This window comes from Melopsittacus undulatus, chromosome 4, assembly GCF_012275295.1.
Source record: "Melopsittacus undulatus isolate bMelUnd1 chromosome 4, bMelUnd1.mat.Z, whole genome shotgun sequence".
Lineage (NCBI taxonomy): Eukaryota > Metazoa > Chordata > Aves > Psittaciformes > Psittaculidae > Melopsittacus > Melopsittacus undulatus.
The window spans coordinates 95,576-114,151 of record NC_047530.1 but is presented as its reverse complement, the minus strand read 5'-3'; the positions used below and the strand labels follow the sequence as shown (position 1 = coordinate 114,151).

At 60.0% G+C, this 18,576-nt stretch overlaps 2 protein-coding genes across 9 annotated transcripts in view; one reads left to right on the top strand and one right to left on the bottom strand.

Annotated features, from left to right (window-relative positions):
- Positions 1 to 13,664, top strand: part of CTNND1 (catenin delta 1) — a 28,209-nt gene extending 14,545 nt beyond the window's left edge. For 4 of the 8 annotated variants that reach the window (XM_034061471.1, XM_034061472.1, XM_034061473.1 and 1 more), the window contains 16 exons: positions 287 to 358; positions 635 to 793; positions 1,007 to 1,539; positions 5,120 to 5,583; positions 5,693 to 5,876; positions 6,150 to 6,267; positions 6,884 to 7,037; positions 7,651 to 7,719; positions 9,058 to 9,185; positions 9,761 to 9,911; positions 10,132 to 10,324; positions 10,431 to 10,545; positions 11,092 to 11,179; positions 11,485 to 11,532; positions 11,669 to 11,766; positions 11,918 to 12,123. In XM_034061471.1, the coding sequence (XP_033917362.1) occupies positions 287 to 358; positions 635 to 793; positions 1,007 to 1,539; positions 5,120 to 5,583; positions 5,693 to 5,876; positions 6,150 to 6,267; positions 6,884 to 7,037; positions 7,651 to 7,719; positions 9,058 to 9,185; positions 9,761 to 9,911; positions 10,132 to 10,324; positions 10,431 to 10,545; positions 11,092 to 11,179; positions 11,485 to 11,532; positions 11,669 to 11,766; positions 11,918 to 12,022 (2,679 nt within the window). In that variant the 3' untranslated portion in view covers positions 12,023 to 12,123. Of the gene's footprint in view, positions 1 to 286; positions 359 to 634; positions 794 to 1,006; positions 1,540 to 5,119; positions 5,584 to 5,692; positions 5,877 to 6,149; positions 6,268 to 6,883; positions 7,038 to 7,650; positions 7,720 to 9,057; positions 9,186 to 9,760; positions 9,912 to 10,131; positions 10,325 to 10,430; positions 10,546 to 11,091; positions 11,180 to 11,484; positions 11,533 to 11,668; positions 11,767 to 11,917; positions 12,124 to 12,181 lie in introns of those variants that run through there. The other 4 variants (XM_034061474.1, XM_034061475.1, XM_031054888.2 and 1 more) reach the window with 3 other exon arrangements.
- A 743-nt stretch (positions 13,665 to 14,407) lies between these two features.
- Positions 14,408 to 17,732, bottom strand: LPXN (leupaxin). The gene is made up of 9 exons (XM_034062279.1): positions 17,622 to 17,732; positions 16,782 to 16,852; positions 16,627 to 16,712; positions 16,254 to 16,359; positions 16,018 to 16,179; positions 15,416 to 15,589; positions 15,267 to 15,348; positions 14,994 to 15,142; positions 14,408 to 14,909 (listed from the first exon to the last, which is right to left on the bottom strand). Exons 1-9 carry the CDS (start codon positions 17,632 to 17,634, stop codon positions 14,643 to 14,645), a joined length of 1,110 nt encoding a protein of 369 aa, XP_033918170.1. The 5' UTR covers positions 17,635 to 17,732; the 3' UTR covers positions 14,408 to 14,642.
- Positions 17,733 to 18,576: the final 844 nt, after the last annotated feature.

Below are 18,576 nucleotides of genomic sequence, written 5' to 3'. Positions count from 1 at the left end.
CCGGTAGCAGGAAAGGGTCTGGGCCATTCCATCAGGAGCACTGGGACTGAACGATGCGTTCTCTAGCTCATGTTAGGCTGGAATGGGGTGGTTTGCTGTACGTCGCGCAGGCCCCAAGGAGCATGACCCTTTCCTGGGGGTGACACATGCGGTGTGCACTGGGTGGCTGTCAGATCCAGGATGTGGCCTGCTCAGGGCCTGGCAGGGAAGGGGGGACTGGGCACACAGCATCCCAGCAGTGGGAGATCAGTGCAGTTAACAGAGCTGCTGTGCTGCTGTGTTTCAGAACGGCCGTTTCTTGGGCGATGCTGACCTGGAAAGGCAGAAATACCAAGATCTGAAGCTCAACGGGCCACAGGTAAGGGGAGCTGAGCTCTCTGGCTGCGGCAGCCTGATGGCTGGCTTGGGATGCAGGGCAGAGCTCCAGTGTCTCCACGCTAGCTGGGAGAGGGGGATTTGTGTTCCTGATGTGGCTGCCCTGGCTTGAAGGGGCTTTGGTGTGGGATTGTTGGTACCTGTTCTCATGCAGGAAGATGTCAGGGCTCCCCGGGAGGTGAGATCTCTTACCATGCTGATACTAGGGAGGCTCGTGTTGACAGTGGGGAGCTGACTGCCTGCCTCTTGCTCCCCTTAGGACCACAGCCACCTCTTGTACAGCACAATTCCCAGGATGCAGGACCCGGGCCAGATCGTGGAGGAGACATACACCATGGAGGAGGACCCAGAAGGGGCCATGTCAGTCGTGTCTGTGGAGACATCAGATGATGGGACAACCCGGCGTACAGAGACCACGGTACAGGCCTTGGCACAGCATGGAGGGACAGGGCTTTGGCCATGGACCTGATGGCTGGGGTGCTGCACCCTGATATCAGCCAGCTTCCTACATGAGCTGAAACGGGGATGTGAAATCTGCCTGGAGCGAGGTGCTGGGCTGAAAGGGGAGTCCAGGGATGCAGGGCTGTGGTGGGTTTCCTGACAGGAATGTGTCCTGCGTCCATCCCTCTAGGTGAAGAAAGTGGTGAAGACAGTGACCACCCGGACGGTGCAGCAGGTGCCAGTGGGGCCGGACGGGTTGCCTTTGGAAACCTCCCCAGTCACCAGCAACTACGTCCAGACCATGGACAGGAACTTCCGCAAGAACGGGAGCGGGGGTCCGGGCGGGTTCCTGAGCCAGGCGGGCACGGCCACGCTCCCTCGGAACTACCACTACCCCGATGGCTACGGCCGCCCCTACGAGGATGGGTACCCAGGCAGCGACCACAGCTACGGCAGCCTGTCCCGTGTCACCCGCATCGACGAGCGCTACCGCCCTTCCATGGACACCTACCGAGCCCCCAGCCGCCAGGACATCTACGGCCCCCAGCCTCAAGTGCGCGTCGGGGGCAGCAACATGGACCTGAACCACTTCCACCCCGAGCCATATGGCCTGGAGGATGACCAGCGCAGTGTGGGCTTCGACGATGCGGACTACGGGCTCATGTCCGACTACGGCACAGCCCGGCGGGCAGGGACCCCATCCGATCCCCGTCGGCGGCTCAGGTATGGGGACGGGGGATGCTGTGGGGTCCCTCTCACTTCACCCTCTTTGAAGGAAGGAGGATTTTAGAGACAAAGGCATGAGCTGAGTCAGGCACATCCAGGAGAAAGCTCAGCTCATGCAGGAGAAAGCTCAGCTCATGCAGGAGAAAGCTCAGCTCATGCAGGAGAAAGCTCAGCTCATGCAGGAGAAAGCTCAGCTCATGCAGGAGAAAGCTCAGCTGATGCAGGAGAAAGCCTGCATCCGCTTCTAATTGCCTGCTTAATTGGTGGTTAAAAGTTGGTGCTAATTGAGCTGCTCTTCCTGTAGCAAGGAGTTCCACTGGGCAGCTAGATGTAGCTCCAGGCCTTTCCCTTTCTGTGCCACCTGTTCTGGTGGGAGGCAGGTTCACTGGTGCCCCAGCTGGGGTTATCCTGCGGGAGCTGTGTCCGATGCGTGGCGCAGCGCCACAGCAGTCCTGGGAGCGGTGCTGAGCCCAGTGCTCAGCCCCGCAGTGCCTTGGGGAGACAGCATTGCTGCAGCACGGCCAGGACCTCACCAGCCCTCACCCGCAGGCTGCCAGAAGTGGCTCAACCTGTTCAGCACCAGCAGCTTCTCCTCCTCCCTTGTCTGTGGGTGATGGGGCTCCCCTGGCTGGGCTCTGAACAAGTGCCCCATGAGGCTGGAGCTGCCCTTGGGCTCGGGTGGTCCTTGCACTGTCCTGCCAGTGTGCGGCCCCATCCTGGAATGTTGCATCCCTGAGGCAATAGCTCTGTAGACAGATGTATTGTGCCCGCTCTGTCTCTTACACAAGCACTGCGGCTGTCTGCTTAAGCCTCGGCTCAGGTGCGGTTTGGGGAGGTGCTGGAGGACGGTTGAGAGGGTGGTGAGGTAGGAATGGAGAGAGAGAGGCTGAGCCTGAGTCCCAGAGATAGGGATGGATGTACCTCTAGCACCCTGGGTAGGGGGAGACAGGTAAGGCTGAGCACAAGCTGCTTAAGCTGGAACATCGGCAGGAGTTGGACCCAGGGGAAGGAGGCTCTTGCCAGCCGCTGCTGGAGGTCTGCCCAGCTCGAGGCGCACACTGCAAATCCAGGGCAGCTCCCAAAGGGCTGAAGGAGGAGCTTTGTCCTTCGGGCTGTGCCAGCACAGGCGCGTGTTGCTGTGCCGAACCAGTCGGGGCGGTTGCTCTTGCGATGGGTTCCCCCCTTGCCTCTGTGCCCACGGCAGCTGCCCACGCCCAGTGGGCAGCCTGGAGAAGGCTGCTCTGAGGCCCTGGCCATGGCTCCTGCAGTGAGCAGCTGGGCAGGGGGGGTTAAGTAAGTGTGTGACCCCAGGTTGCAAACCCTCCCTGGGTTCATGTCCCACCCAGCACACGGGAGCAGGAGCCCTCCCTGAGGGGCCTGATCTGTTTTGTCTTTGAGACCATAAACCCTCTGTGCTGGGCTGGGTGGTGTCCATGCTCCTCCCACCTTTCCAGATCCTGTAGGACAGGAACAGGAGACAGGTACAGGAGCTACGGCCAGGCAGGACACTGTGAGGCTTGGATCACAGCAGAGGCAGAAGGTCCCACGGCCAAGAAGCAACCTTGGTCGAGCTGTCACCTTGTTCTGCAAGGATGGGCAATGGGCAGGGTATGGAAGAAGGGTTGATGTGGCCCATGAGCAGGCTCTCCCTCCCCCTCTGATAACCATCACAGCAATCTGTGGAATCCAGGCGCTGTTGAGCTTGGCTTGTCCCCTGCTTCTCGGTTACCATCACAGGAATGGAGCAGCACGATCAGCATCGTCCTTCCCCAGAGCTGTTTGTCTTGAGCAGGGGCCTGGCTGTTAATGGCCTCCCTCAGGGCGGCAGCGAGCCAGGCACGGGGACACGCCGTGGCCACTTAGGACATGGGTCTCTCCTGTGGCTCCTCTTGTAGCTCCCTCTTTGCAGGGGCAGAGAAGGGGATTCAGTGGCAGCACAAGGTGTGCTCCCCGCGCCCAGACAGCCCCATCCCTGGAGGGATCTGGCACTGAGGGGCCTTTGGGGCTGGGCAGGAGCTCCCTTTTGGGGCATGGGAGCAAGGCCAGCTGGGCTGTGTTGGGTGAGCATTGAGTGGTTTATTTGCAGTGCTGGCACTTGCCTGCATCTTAGAATCATGGAATCCCAGCCTGGTTTGGGATGAAGGGACCTTAAAGCTCCCCCAGCTCCAACCCCTTCCACTGGAGCAGCTGCTCCAAGCCCCTGTGTCCAACCTGGCCTTGAGCACTGCCAGGGATGGGGCAGCCACAGCTTCTCTGGGCACCCTGTGCCATGGTCTTGCGGCTGCCCTCTCCTGCTGCGGGGTGGGGGGGGGGGGCCGGCACCATGCACTGGGCTCCATGCCCCACAGCCACAGGAGTGACTCCCTGGCATGGCCAGGCTGCTCAGCACCTCGGAGCAGCTGTTCCCTGCGGGGATTTGCTGACAGCCAACCTCGGAGCCCACTGCCACCACCCGCGGCAGCACCAGGGTGACTGCCATACGGGGCCAGTGCTTTTGGCATGTGCCATGGCAGAGGCTGTAGGAAGCAGAGGTGGAAGGAGCAGACCATGCTGTCATCCTTTGTGGAGCTTTCCCTGGGGCTGGAGCCTCGTCTGGGAGCTCAGGAGGTGGCTGAGCAGTGCCCAGGGCAGATGTGAGCTGGGAATGATGCCTCACCCTGGACCTTGGTCCTGTGTCCTTGGTGCCCTGTCACAGCCCAGTGACAGCAGGGGTCAGGACCCCTGTGGATGTGCCAAGTCCCATCCCCTTCTCCTGAAAATCCCTGTATCCCTTGGCCAGGCTGGGGAAGGATTAGGTTGTCAGTGACAACAGAATTAGGGTGAGAACCCAGGATTTTGGTGGTACGTGTTTGGGGTGTTCACTGTCACCTTGAGATGAAGTTGCCCTTTCAGCTTCCATGTGGTCATTCCCAGTGCTGCTGGGAACCTCCAGCAGGGCAAGGGGGTGTGGGAGCACCGCTCTTCCCTGTGCCGGAGTTAGGAGCAGAGGAGTTGATTCCTGCAGCCCCTTGATGCGTGGCTGAGCCTGTCCCTGGGCAGGCAGTGCCACTTGTGCGCATGGTCGGGCATCTGCGGGCAAAGGAGCTGGAGCCGCATGTGGGTAAAACTGCTGTCGCCGTGGCTGGTGGAGCTGGGCGGCCCTGGGAGCCGGCTGTGCCCGGGCGCTGCCGGCTGCGGGATCTCTGGCTGCAATGTGCTGGGATCAACCTGCCCTCTAGTGGTCACAACCCCGAATGGCTTCTGTGCCTCGGGGCTGGTTCCTGCCTCCGGGGGGGTCATGCAGAGACCCGGATCCAGCCCCCGCCCCAAGCCCTGGGTGGGGAGCGGCTGCAATAGCTCTTTGGGCTGCCTTCTCCGGAGGAACAATCGCTTGCTCCCTGGGCATGCCTGGGGGTGGCCTGCAGCTGCATCCTGCCCCAGCACTGCTCTGCTGCCTGGCTGCCAGGCTTGATGGGGTCTGCCCAGGGCATGCCAGCAGGCACTGTGTGTGCTTCAGCCCATCCTGGGGTGTGCTGGAGGGGGCTCAGCACCCCCGCAGGTCTGAGGCTCGTGCTGACACCGCTGTGTTCTCTGGCAGGAGTTATGAGGACATGCTGGTGGATGAGGTGGCTCCTGACCGGTACTACTGGGCGCCCCTGGCCCAGCACGAGCGCGGCAGCTTGGCCAGCCTGGACAGCCTGCGGAAAGGAGGCCCCGGCACAGGGAGCTGGCGCCAGCCGGAGCTGCCAGAGGTTATCGCCATGCTCAGCTTCCGCCTGGACACCGTCAAGTCCAACGCAGCCGCTTACCTGCAGCACCTCTGCTACCGCAACGACAAGGTGAAGACGGAGGTGCGCAAGCTGAAGGGCATTCCTGTGCTCGTGGGGTTGCTGGACCACCCCAAGAAAGAGGTGCACTACGGAGCCTGCGGAGCCCTCAAGAACATCTCCTTCGGCAAGGACCAAGACAATAAGATTGCCATCAAGAACTGCGATGGGGTGCCTGCTCTGGTTCGCCTGTTGCGGAAGGCCCATGACATGGACCTCACGGAGGTCATCACGGGTAATGGCTGAGGGAGGAGAGGAGGGGCTCATTTGTTGGGTGAGGGATCCACAGCGTGAGGTTTTTTAAGTCCTTGTGGTCTGATCACCTCCTGCCTGTGGCATTGCAGGAACACTGTGGAACCTGTCCTCGCACGACTCCATCAAGATGGCCATCGTGGATCATGCCCTACATGCTCTGACCGATGAGGTGGTTATTCCCCGTTCAGGCTGGGAGAGGGAACCCAATGAGGACTCCAAACCCCGCCACATCGAGTGGGAGTCGGTGCTCACCAACACCGCTGGCTGCCTTAGGTACAGGAGGGGGCTACCAGCTACTGCTGGAGCGCTGGTGTGGGCTGGGGTAATGCTCCTTCTTGGCTGGTCCTGGTGGCTTTCTCAGGCTGCCAAGTGGGAGCAGCTCTCCCAGGACAGCTCCTGGTGATGCAGTCCTTGGATTTGGAGGAGTTTCTCCCAGTGAAGGGGAGCTTCAGGAGCTTTCCTCTGTCTGAGCTCTGCTGGGTGCTGGCAGCTCTGTGCCTGCCCTCAGCTCTCTCTCTCCCATGCTGCTTCTCTCTTGCCTGCCAGGAACGTGAGCTCGGAGCGGAGCGAGGCCCGTCGGAAGCTGCGGGAGTGTGATGGGCTGGTGGATGCCCTCATCTACATCGTCCAGTCTGAGATCGGCCAGAAGGACTCGGACAGCAAGGTACCAGCACGGGGCATGTGTAGAGCTCTGCCCTTGGCAGCCAGCTCCAGCAGCGCTCTCTTTTCATGGTGGCTGGAGCTGGGTTCAGACAAGGAATGGATGGGTGGAATCTTCATCAGGGAGGGACTTGGGCTGACAGGACCAGCTTGAGAAAGCCCAGTCCAGGCTTGTGCCTTTCACCAGTCTCCACTTGAGAGGAGAGAGCGTGTGTGGGGTATGACCTGGGCACATTGACCAGGAGGTGCCTGGCTCTCTGCTCACAGGGGTCTGCTGGTGTCACTCACCCCACAGTCGTATCCCCTGGTTCGGGGCTCCCTGATCTGCCTTGACAAGGCCTTGGCTTGAGTTTTCCTTCAGCCTTTTCCTGGAGCTTCCATGCTCATGGCAGAAAGATTCTGGCCTGGCAGAGCATGAGCTCATGCGCACAGCCCTGGCCATGCCTGCTGTGGGATGGGAACGTGCTGCAGCAGAGGGGGAGCTGAATCTCCCTCTGGGCTGAGATCAGGTTCCCTTGGCCTGGCTCTGGGTTACAGGCTGTGATGGGGACCTCATTCAGGCATGGGATGGGCAAGACTTGGGCATGGGTGCTCCAACCCAGATCTGGTTTTGTCTGTAGCTGGTGGAGAACTGTGTGTGCCTTCTGAGAAACTTGTCCTACCAAGTCCACCGGGAGATCCCCCATGCTGAGCGCTACCAGGAGACACCTCTGGCCCCTGCCAACAACGCCGGGCCCCACGCTGCAAGCTGCTTTGGTGCCAAGAAGGGCAAAGGTTTGTGTGGTGACAGCAGCATGGAGGGAGGTGGGATAAAAACAAATCTACAGTGGAGCTTGAGGGTGGTCTGGGGTCTCTGCTCCTGCTCTGGCATCTCTTGTGTGAGGGTTAAACTGCAGTTCTCTGGAGGTGCAGTGGCTCATGTCTCCCCTAGCTTTGGGACCTAGTGCTTGGCTTACCCAAAGCATTTCACGCAAGCTACTGGTGGGTTTCTGTGGTGGCGGGATGGTGACACAGAGATGGCCACTAACTCCACACCTTCCCTTCTCTCCTGTTTGCCCCTTCCCCGTCCTTTGCTTTCTTGCCAAATGATCTGCTCCATGATGCTGTTGGCACTTCTCTCCTCCTGCCTTCCCTCTCTCCTGTCCTTCTCTCCGCTTCGCCAATAGACGAGTGGTTCTCCAGAGGTGAGTGTGCTCCCGGTTCTACTTCTCTCATGGTTGGATCGATGGGTGCTTGCTCTGGCCTGCTTTGGTTCTGCCCCAGCTACATGCTGGTAGCTTAGCTTCAGCTCACCTCTGGACTTGTCCTTGGAGCAAGTGGCAAAGAGCTGTTGGGCTGAGGTGGGTGGGGAGAAGAGGTGTCTGACTCCTCTGTTTGCCCTTTGAAGGTAAAAAGCTCCCAGAAGACCCTGGTGCTGAAACAGTGGATTTTCCCAAAAGAACAACTCCAGCCAAAGGTATGTTCCTGGGGGGGTCTGTGGAAGGCTGGGTTGTGCAGGGCTGCTCTTGCACAAGTAATCCAGGAGGGCAGTGAGTAGAGCTCACCGTTAAAGTGAGCCCCTCAACTGGGCAGGAGCTTGCATTGGAGGAGGTGTGTTTCTGGTCGCCCAAGTGCCTGTTAAAACATCACTTCTGGCACAGATGTTGTGAGGATGCTGCTTGTGCTCGGAGGTTGGTGCTGCCTCGAGACAGGCTTCCTGGGAAGGGAGCTATTGCCCTAGGGACAGAGGCATCAGCATGGTGACAGAGCCCTTGGAGGGGCTTTTAAAGTCTAAACCCTGCCTTAAAGTGTTCTCCAGCATGAGTGTGAGGGGAAGGGTCATGCCAAGAAGCCCTTGGGGACAAGCCCCTCAATATCTTGAGGGCTGTGAATCACAGCCCCTTGCTGGCTGCCCCAGCAGTGGGCATTATCCCAGGGCTTGAATTCAGCTCCTTCTGCCCCAGAGCACCCTGTGGTTCCTGGGAGGACCCTGCTGTTCCCAGGGGTATGAAGAGTTAAGCTAGAAGACTCACAAGAAAGCTCAGGACAGACCTGATGATGTGAGCAGCTCCAGTGTGCAGTGGTGGCTCCTCAGGCTGACCCAGGCTGTGAGAAGAGTCAGCCCTATTTGTGGTGGAAGCCTGAGGAGCTGCCTGCTCTGTCTTTGGAGGCTGGAGATGTCCCTTCCCACAGCTGAGAATAGAGGACAAGGTGGAAAACTCAAACTTTAAGCTTTAAAGTGCAGAGCTTTAAGCTGTAAAGTGCAGTCTCGCTGCTCCTTTACAAGTCACCTGTGGGGGTATGTTTCCATGGAAAAGAGTTCATGCTTGAAGGCCTGATCCCTGCCTGTATGCTGGGCAGCGGGAGCTGGAGAACAGATGCATTCAGTCTGAGAGTGAGCTCAACCCAGGCTACTCCAGCGTGGGGTTGGTGGCCGCTTGCTCGAGGTGTCCCCCCCTTCCTCCTGCTGCCCAGCGCCTGGCTGCCGGGCTTGCCCCAGGGTTAGGGTTAGGGTTAGGGTTAGCCCTAGTCTTAGTGTTTCAGCCAGGCCTTTCCTGAACCTGAGATCTCCTCACTGAATGCAACAGTGCTGCAGCCCAGCCCAGAGCCCTCCTGAGCTGCAGCAGTGCTCTGGGGACTCTGGGCAGCAGCAGTCAGGGGTGAGGCTGGGGGGCAGCCTGGTTCCCACCATATCCAGGCTCCAGGAAGCCGGGAGCTTGGGTCAGTGCTCCCAGCCTTGCCTGCCCTGCAGTGCCCCTTTGGAATTAGTCAGATGTGAGCAGAGCCCTTGTAAGTCCTTCCTGTTCTCTGGCAGGCTACGAGCTCCTCTTCCAGCCAGAAGTGGTTCGGATATACATCTCCCTGCTGAAGGAAAGCAAGACCCCAGCAATCCTGGAGGCTTCGGCGGGAGCCATTCAGAACCTGTGTGCTGGCAGTTGGACGGTGAGTGCCTTTGGAGCTGGCCCTGTCCATGTTCATTTGTGCTGTAGGGAAGGAGCTTTGGGGACTGGGAGCATCACCTGTGGGGTACCAGCAGAGCTGTGGATGGCCTCGGCTCTGCCGTTTCAGGCTGTTCACTTTGTACAGGGCTCCCTGCTCGGGAAGGCTGTTTAACAGCACAGTTTGTGTGTGGATCAGGTCTCTCCTGTGCTGTTAAGGGCTCTGTGCTCCCTGCCCCTTCTGTGTTCCCAAAGGCTGTGTCCCTACCTGCAGCGGGCTCGCTGCCATTCCTTCCCTTCCATATGCTGGGGACAGGGAATGATGGTCTGGGCTGCTGCACAGATCTTGGACATGTATTCTCTTGGTGTGGATGGAAAGGCCATGTGGGAAACTGCATTCCTGCCCTGTTGAGGGGGTCTTCTGGACAGGAGTGGGACCGTTGCAGTCTCAGTGTGGGTGAAGCCAGGACCCTTGGTTCCCAAGAATGAGGGTGGTGGGAAGGCTCCCGGGGGTGTCCCCAGAAGTGGGGGGGCTGTGCCTGCCCACATGACCCCGTGTGCTGTTCCTCTGCCCCTCAGTATGGGCGCTGCATCCGTGCGGCTCTGCGCCAGGAGAAGGGGCTCTCCGCCATCGCCGACCTCCTGAGCCATGACAGTGAGCGCGTGGTGAAAGCTGCAGCCGGAGCCCTGCGCAACCTGGCTGTGGACCTGCGCAACAAGGAGCTGATAGGTGAGGGCTGCACAGGGTGGGACACAGGCTCCATCCATCCGGGTCATGCAGGGACATCCTCCTGAGCTGAGGAAGTGTGTGGGCATGGCATCAGTCCAGTGTCTGTCTGCTGCTGCTCTCCCAGAGCAGCGTGTGCTGAGAGGGACATCAGAACTGGTCACTGGTCCTTCTGCAGTGATTCTTCCTTGCTTGCTCATGCCCAGCTCTTTTCCCTCCCCAGGTAAACATGCCATCCCCAACCTAGTGAAGAATCTGCCCGGAGGCCAGCAGACCCCAGCCAAAAATCTCTCTGAGGATGCAGTGGTGTCAATCCTCAACACCATCAATGAAGTCATTGTAGACAACCTTGAGGCTGCCAAGAAGCTGCGGGAAACTCAGGGGATCGAGAAGTTGGTGCTCATCAACAAATCTGGGTAGGCTCTGCTCGAAGGACAGAGCAAGGGGCAGAGAAGGGCTCCTCCAGCAGCTGCCTCCCAGCCACGGCTATCTCCAAACATCTCTTCCTTCGCCCCTTTCTAGGAACCGCTCCGAGCGAGAGGTCCGAGCGGCCGCCCTTGTCTTGCAGACAGTCTGGGGATATAAAGAGCTGCGGAAGCCGCTCGAGAAGGAAGGCTGGAAGAAGTCGGATTTCCAGGTATGGAGATGCCCTGTTATGGCTAGGGTAGGAGGTAGGATCCTGCAGCAGGGAGGAGAGTGTTCCTGGAGCTCAGCAATACCGGATTTCAGCTCTTACCTTGCTGATGGGTTTGACACCCTTGGAGGTGTCTCCTTTGCCACTCCTCAGCAAGTGGCTGCAGGAAATCTCTACTAAGGAAGAACCGCTCTGTAGAGCTTTAAGCCTTGTGTCCCACCCAAGCTGCAGATCTGCAGGCAGGAGAGCTTGCAGGACTGCAGGCCTGTGGCAGTGCTGAAGGAGTTCTTCAGGGCTTGGTTTCTTTCCTGAAGGCTGGAGCTGTCCTTGTCTGCTGAGGGCTGGGTGCTGCCCCAGCCCAGCCACCTCCACTCAGGCATGGATGCAGCCCTGGACTCTGCAGCACCCTCTGGTTGCTTCACCCCTTGCTCAAGGGCTGTGGTAGGGTTCCTGGGCCCATCCTGGTGCTGGGGGCTGGAGGGGTGGGATGTGCGGATCAGGAAGGAATGTCTGGGCCAGGGTGTGAGTGGTCACTGTCTGATGCTCCAGGTGAACCTGAGCAACACCTCTCGGACCCAGGGAGGCAACTCCTTTGATGACAGCACCTTGCCTCTCATTGACAGGAACCAAAAAACAGGTACGTGCCTTCCCTGCAGTGCCTGTCCCCGCTGTCCCCATTCCACTTGGGAGTTGGCCTTCATCCCCTCTCTGCTCTTCAGCCCTGGCTTGGCAGCCACAGCTGCTCACACGAGGCCATCAATTTGGACTTTAGATGGCTTTTCAGGGCTAGAAAGTACCTATATTCATGTGGGTCCTGTAGTGTCCTTAGGTCAATAGTGCTGCAGCTGCAGCTGGGTCTAGGGTCTTCTGGCTGGGATAGGCAGCAGTTCTGCTGCTTGTGGCTGCAGGGGCTGTGTCTGATCTGTTCTCCCATGCTTGTAGACAAGAAATCCTCCCGGGAGGAGATCCAGATGAGCAACATGGGACCAGGTAGGACTGGGACTGGAGCGGTGGGAGCATCTTGCTTCTTTGGTATGCTGGGAGGGGGCAGAGATCACATCTCCTGTGGGGATGATGCTGCCTCCCATGGAGGTGATGTGATTGACTGTCCCCTTTCCTGCTCCAGACAACTATTCCACACTCAATGAGCGGGACCACAGCAGGACACTGGACAGATCTGGTGACCTTGGAGATATGGAGCCGGTGAAGGCAGCGCCCTTGATGGTGAGCAGCTCCTCCTGACTGGGGATGTGAGTGGGGCTGGGGGCAGGAGATGACCAGTCACTGTCCTGGCTGGCAGGAGGAGGTGAGAACTGGGCTCCCCCAACTAACACCCCCCGGCTCCATCGGCCCCACTAACCCGGTGTGTCTGCAGCAGGAGGAGGGGCAGGAACTGCAGCCTGAGGGAGAGGAGGTGCAGGAGGATGCTCCCGTGCTCTCCCCCGTGTCGGTATGTCCCGTGGTGTCCTGCCCAATCTGAGCAGGAGTGACACGTCCCTCTGCTGTGCTCTTGGGGTGCTTTGGCCAGCCCAGTCCTGCTCTGATCGCTGATCCCTGCAATCACCATCGGGCCATGATCACACCTCGGCTGTTGCACTGCTCCCCAGGCATGCTGACATCTTTCCATTTCTCTCCACAGCAGAAGATCTAGCTGTGACCTCCCTGCCTCCACTCAGTTTGGGTTGATAATATATTATATATATAAATATATATATATATAACTCTTTGTGGTGGAATGGACCGACTTTGACCTTGTCTTATTCCTGGAGTTTCTGCTGGACTGTTGGTGCCAATTCGCCAGCCAAACGCCTGGGCCCAGGGGCAGCCCGGACTCTGCCTCCCCTGGGCCACTGCACCTCCTGTTCCGGGACGCCTCGACCCATTGCTCTTCCTCCCCATCCTCCACCACCTCCTTCCTCCAGCGTTGAATCCCTCCTGCCCAACTCTGCCGGATCGACCGGCGTGGATGCTGCAAACGAACTCTGGATCTCTGCCTTGACCAGGAACTGCCTTCTCTCCCACATCTTCCCTCTGCTCAGATGCCTGCAGGGACGGAGACTGGGACCTCACGTGCCACCACCTTTTTGATTTGGTTTTGTTGCCTATAGGATATATTTTTGTGCAGGATGACTCTTCAGCCAGGGCTGTGGGGACAACGGGAGCATCCCTCCCTGGTGGCGGTGGGACCAGGGTGAGGGAGGCTGTGAGGGGAAGGAAAAACAGCAATAACTTCTCTTGCTTTGCTCTAAATAAGGCTTCGGGGGCATGGGAAGGAGGACCTGGCTCTGGTTCCTGCAGAGGAGTCTGCATGGGGCTGCTGGCCCCCACTGTGTGAGGAGGAATCCTTACATGGGGAAGATGGTCAGTGCGAGGGGCTTGGGATGAGCCTCCCTGCACAGGAGGTGGTGGGTCCCTGTGGGGAGGCAGCTTCTTGGGTGTCCTGTGTGCCCGGGGTGAGGAGCAGGCGCTGGCGGGGCTGCCACTGCCCTGCCTCCTCGTGACATGTGCCTTTCTTTTGCCACTGTGAAATAGCTCTTGGAATCGTACTGTTGGCTTCGCTGGGGAAGGGTGTCCAGGCTCCTGGCAGAGCTGAGCTCGTCCCTTCCCCGCTAGGAGCCTCCACTGGCTGCGGTGGGGCTGGAAGCCCATTTGGGGGGATCCCAGCCCCGCTGTCCTCACTGAGGGGATGCAGGTCTCTTCGGGAGGCTGGGCTGCCCCAGGGGCTGGGGCAAACACATCCTCCTCTCTGTGGTGGTGGTGGCACATTCAGTGCTGCGATCCTCGGGGAGCTCTCGGGCTCCCTGCACAACTGGAAGCCTCTGCAGGAGGCTGCAACTGGAGCAGGAGCCGCTGGGGTCCTGCTCCTGCCTGCGCCTCCAGCCCCCCCCCAGCTCCCGCCCGGCTCCAGCCCTCCCTCAGCTCATTCGGTTTGTTCTGGGGTTTAACTCTTCCTTTAACGATGTAAAACACTAATTCCTTTTTTTAACGTTTAATTCCAAATGAACCAAAAAGCAGCTCCCCGCGGGGGGGGCGGGGCCGGGGCTGCCCCTCCCCCCGTGCACACTCTTGTAACGCTTTTCCAACGAGATGATTTTTTATATAAATAAAGTTTTTAAAGTGTGTGGGTGCTGCCCTCGGCCGCTCCAGCCCAGCCCGGGGGGCTCTGCTTGGACTGGAGACCCCGGACTGGAGAGACCCTTGCTCTTCCTGGCAGGAGATGGGGGTTAAACCTGTGCAGTGGTCAGGGGGGTGGCTGCAGGGGCCTGGGCTGCTCGCCCTGGGCCCAGCTTCTTGCTGGGAAGCCTTTTCTGTGGGGGCTGACAGCCTGCACCCCCCCCCCAGTGCTGGGGCAGCCTCCAGCAGCAGGGCTCAGGGCACCTGCAGAGCAGGGCTGGGCTGTGCTCATCCCTCCCCAGGGATCCTGGAGCCAGGCTCAACCACCACATTCCCTTGCGGGTTTCTCCCATGTGTATGCTCGTGGAAACAAACAGATCCTGTACCTCTGGCTTTGTGTTTTTAGAGCAGTTTTCTGGCTCCTGCTTCCAGCCAGCTTTGCTCTGAAGCTGTGTTGCTGTTGGGCAGGTTTTTGCTGGGGCATAGAGCAGCTCTTTGGCGCAGGACTGGGCCCCATGTGGTGCCACTTCCCTGTGCAGTGCAATGCAGCTGCAGCTGGAGCTGCTCCCCAGGCAGGCTGGGGCTGTGTGACCCTTGGGTGCTGGGACACCAGTGCACCTGCGGGCAGGAGAGTGTTGATGGGTGCACATGGCTGGGGAGGACTCCAGCCCTCCCACCTTGCTCAGTGTGTTTGTACCTAAAGCCACCAGTGGGCAGAGCAAAGGCAAAGCCAAGTGTTTTATTGCTTCAGGTCAAAGGGGCAGAGCCTAGGACATGTGGCTAGGCAGGACAATGCCAGGAATGTCTTGGAGGGGGGAATGACAAGAAATGATGCTTGGGTAGTCTGGCTTGGCAAAGACGAGGCCAGGGACTTTGGCTCAGCAGGACCCAAGCAGGGGGGCTGATGGCTGGAACGAAGCAAATCACATCTATGCCAGCAGGAACCATGCCAGGGACACACAGGAGAGGTGGCTGTGTGCCAGGGCTCAGAGGAAGAGCTTGTCGTGGCAGGCCTGGCAATACATCTTGCTGTCGCGCTCACGGACGGTGCCCTTGTGCAGCAGGCGCAGGCAGTAGGTGCAGGTGAAGTGCTCGGGGTGGTACTTGCGCCCTGCGGCTGTGACACAGCGGCCGGTGACGGGGCGGCCGCAGCCGTGGCAGATGCTGCCCTGGCGCTGGTGGAAGTGCTGCTCACAGTAGGGCCGACCCTCCAGCTCGAAGAAGGAGCCGCTGCTGAAGCCACGCAGGCAGTCCTGCGGGAACGGGATGGGGGCAGCTGGCACGGCCGTGGGGACATGCTTGCCCCGGTGGCCTCCCCCGGCCCTGCCCACACTCACCGTGCACACGAAGCACTCGGAGTGCCAGACCCCGCTCAGGACTGACAGGTAACTGCCTGTCACTGGGCGCTCGCAACCCTGGCACTTGGGGGCAAACAGGGCCAGGAAGTCCTGGTGGCAGTATGGCCTCCCACCCTGCACCAGGAAACCTGCGGGGGGTATGGGGGGTCATGGCCGTGGGGGTGCTCAGGGTAGGAGGCAAGGGGAGGTCGGATGGGGCTGGGGGTTACCCAGAGTGGGACAGAATGCCCCAGCCTGTCCCCTGGGATGTACCATCATCTCCAAACACCTTCCCGCAGCTGGCGCAGAAGAAGTGCTCGGGGTGCCACGTCTGGTCCAGCACTGTAAGGACCTTCTGCAGGAGGAGGCAGGGTGAGGCAGGGGGCCTGGCATTTGAGGAAGGGGGGCTGGAGGGGTCTCACCTCTCGGATGGGGCCAGCACAGTAGGCGCAGCAGGGCGCAAAGGCCTGGTGATAGTCATCCTCACAATAGGGCTGCCCATCCCGCTCGAAGAAGGGCCGGGCACCGAGCTCCTGCCCGCAGCGGGCACAAGTGAAGTGCTCAGGGTGCCAGGTCCTGCCCAGTGCTGTCAGCACCTGCAGGGAGGTGGGAGGCACTGAAAGCAGCTCTGGGAACCCCATGAGCTGTGGGGAGATGGATGGGGGTGCAGCAGGGATGGTGGCACAGGATGAATGAAGGCGATGGATAGAGACACAGAGTGGACAGAGGTAACTGATGGATGGACGTGCAAGGTGGACGAAGGTAATGGATAGAAGCAATGGATAGCTGGAGGCACAGGATGGATGGAGGCCATGGATGGAGAAGGCACAGGATGGATGGAGGCAATGGGTGGATGGAAGCAGTGGATAGATGGAGGTGCAGGGTGGATGAAGGTGATGGATACATGGAGGCAATGGATGGAGAAGGCACAGCTGGAGGTGATGGATGCATGGAGGTGCTGGATGGAGGTACAGGGTGGATGGAGGCAGTGGATGGAGGTGCTGGATGGAGGTTGGGGTCTCACCTTGCCAGCAATGGGCTTGTGACAGGTGGTGCAGACACTGGTGGGGGTGGCCGTGATGCCCAGCTCCTGCAGGTCCTGAGTGAGGCTGCCCAGCATGTTGTCCAGAGAGGGCTTGGGCTTGGGCTTCTCTGGCTCCTGGGCTCCCTGCCCCCCTGGTGCGAACTGCTAGGCAGGAGGATGGTGAGAGCTGTTTAAAGGTCAGTAACCAACCCCTTTACCCCAGGGTTGGGGCTCACCTTGCTCTGCATGTGGCCCAGGTCAGCCAGGAGCTTGTCCAGCTGCTGAGCTGCTTCCGTCGGTGGGGAAGATGGGAACAGCGGCTGCGGGACTGGGACAGGGCTGCTGGGCACAGAATGAGGGATCCTGCAGCTTCCACCCCAAAGATGGAGGGGGCAGGGGCTGAGCACCGTGCATAGGGGATTTCTCTGGGGAGGGGGCTGCTGGAAGCCCAGCCCTCACCCCAGCGGTGCTGCAGAGTGTGGGACCACCCCCCGCCCCACCTCATGGAAGGAATTGTTTTGGGGGCACACACGGGTGCCCCTGTAGGAGGCATCCAAGTGATGGAAAGGGAAACCACAACTGGCTTTGCCTTTCCGAGGCCTGTTTTACCTGTACACTGTGTCCGCAGCCTCTGCAGGAGGCTGAGCCCGAGGCACCTGCACCTGGAAGGACAAACCCTTGGAGCTTGCAGGATGCTCCTGGCAGCACCACCTGTGTCACGAGCTGAGGGGGCCTCAGCCACCAGCCCCAGCTTGAGGCATTACCTCCAGGTGTGCCGGTGCCTGCAGCCCGTGGGCCCCGCGGGAGCTTTGCTCCAGCTCCTCCAGCAGCGCATCTGCATGGTGAGTGCAGGGTCAGCACCGGCGGCTGCTGCCCCCTGCACGCTCGGGGCGGCTCCTGATACCTCAGGGCAAAAGCAGCATCGCAAGCAGCTTCTGCCAGTGCTGGGGCTTGAGGGACTGTGGGGCCCTGAGCACCCTTAACCTGGCCCCCAATCCCAATGGGAACCATTGGCAGCAGGTTCCTGCTTCCCCATCCCCCGCGCACCATCTCTGTCTTACAATGAAACATCCCCAACCCTTAGCTTCACCCCAGCAAAAGCCCCACATGGGAGAGCCCAACCCCAGTGCTTCCTGCGTGCTGCAGCACTGCTTCCTGTGGGGAAGGTGAAGCACTTGCTCTGTCTTTTACCTCGCCACTGTCCCTCAGCATCCCACTGCCCTCACACAGGGACACGGGGGTGGTGCCCCCACTGTGGGGTTGCTTCCCTGCCCACATCTCCCCAGGGATGGCTCCCAGCACCCCAGACACTGTGCTGTGCCCTGGTGCTGCCCTGCTGCGGTGCAGCCAGGCTCGCGGTGCTGCCGCAGCCCATTTCCTGCCTTCAAGTGCTCTCTATTACTGGCCAAGCACTTGCTTGGTCGCCTGGGCTCTGTCTATCCCCTGGGAAGGGGGGGGCACAGCGGGAAGGGCAGCTCCGTTGCTGCCCCCTTGGCAGTATCCCCACTTGACCCTGAGGCAGTGGAAAGACAAAGTTGCCCCAAGCTGCAAAAGGCACAACCCCTCACCAAGTGCTGCACTGGCTCTGGTGGGACCTGGCTTACCCAAATCCTCCATCCTGCCCCAGTGAGGGATCGGTGCCGGGAGCTGGCTCCGGGGCTGCGTGGGGCTTCAGTTCCACTCACCGGCTCCTCACCCGCTGGGCTGGAGTTTGCTGCTCAGGGTTCTTCCGCTGTGGGTTGCGTGCTCTGCACCACGTGTGACCACGGCAGAGGCTGGGGCAGGGGGAACTGAGGGCGCTGGAAAGAGGAAACCAGGCAGCGGGCTGTCCAGGGAGCTCCTGACCCATACAAGCATCCAAGCTTCTTGGGCTTCTCAGCTGCAGGCCAGAGCGTGTGTCCTGCAGAGCCAGGCCCTTCCCAAAAGCCACCAGCCATGTGTGACAAAGGATATCTCTGTACCAGGTGGAAATGCCTTTGTGATGGTGTGATGGAAGCACACACAGGACCTGCAGTGCTGATATCTCCAACATGGCCTTATCTTTTGGGAAGATTCTTTTGGAGCTTCATCTTGGATTTGGCACAAGATGCTGTTGAGGTCCTTCCCAACCCAACACATTGCATGGCTCTGCAGTTTCCTGGTCATTGCAGATCTGCATGTGCCACCTGGAGCCAGTGAGCCCCTGGCTCCCTGCAGCACTGTGGGCAGAGAGGCACTGCCACAGCAGCTCCTATGCTCCCTGTGTTCATGCTTTGGCCATGCACGTTCCCTTACGGCACCATGCTGTGGGCACAGCCCTGCTCAGCACTGCAGGCACCAGGATATGCTGTGGGCACAGCCCTGCTCAGCACTGCGGGCACCAGGACACGCTGCGGGCACAGCCCTGCTCAGCACTGCAGGCACCAGGACACGCTGCAGGCACAGCCCTGCTCAGCACTGCGGGCACCAGGACATGCTGTGGGCACAGCCCTGCTCAGCACTGCGGGCACCAGGACACGCTGCAGGCACAGCCCTGCTCAGCACTGCGGGCACCAGGACACGCTGCAGGCACAGCCCTGC

Bases quoted from the DNA above. Each gene is read 5' to 3' on its own strand.
- LPXN (XM_034062279.1), bottom strand. The intron at 15,143-15,266 runs GTACATCCCAGG...TACCCCCCGCAG, and splicing joins GAAGGTGTTTGGAGATGATG to GTTTCCTGGTGCAGGGTGGG. The intron at 14,910-14,993 runs GTGAGTGTGGGC...CCGTTCCCGCAG, and splicing joins CCGAGTGCTTCGTGTGCACG to GACTGCCTGCGTGGCTTCAG.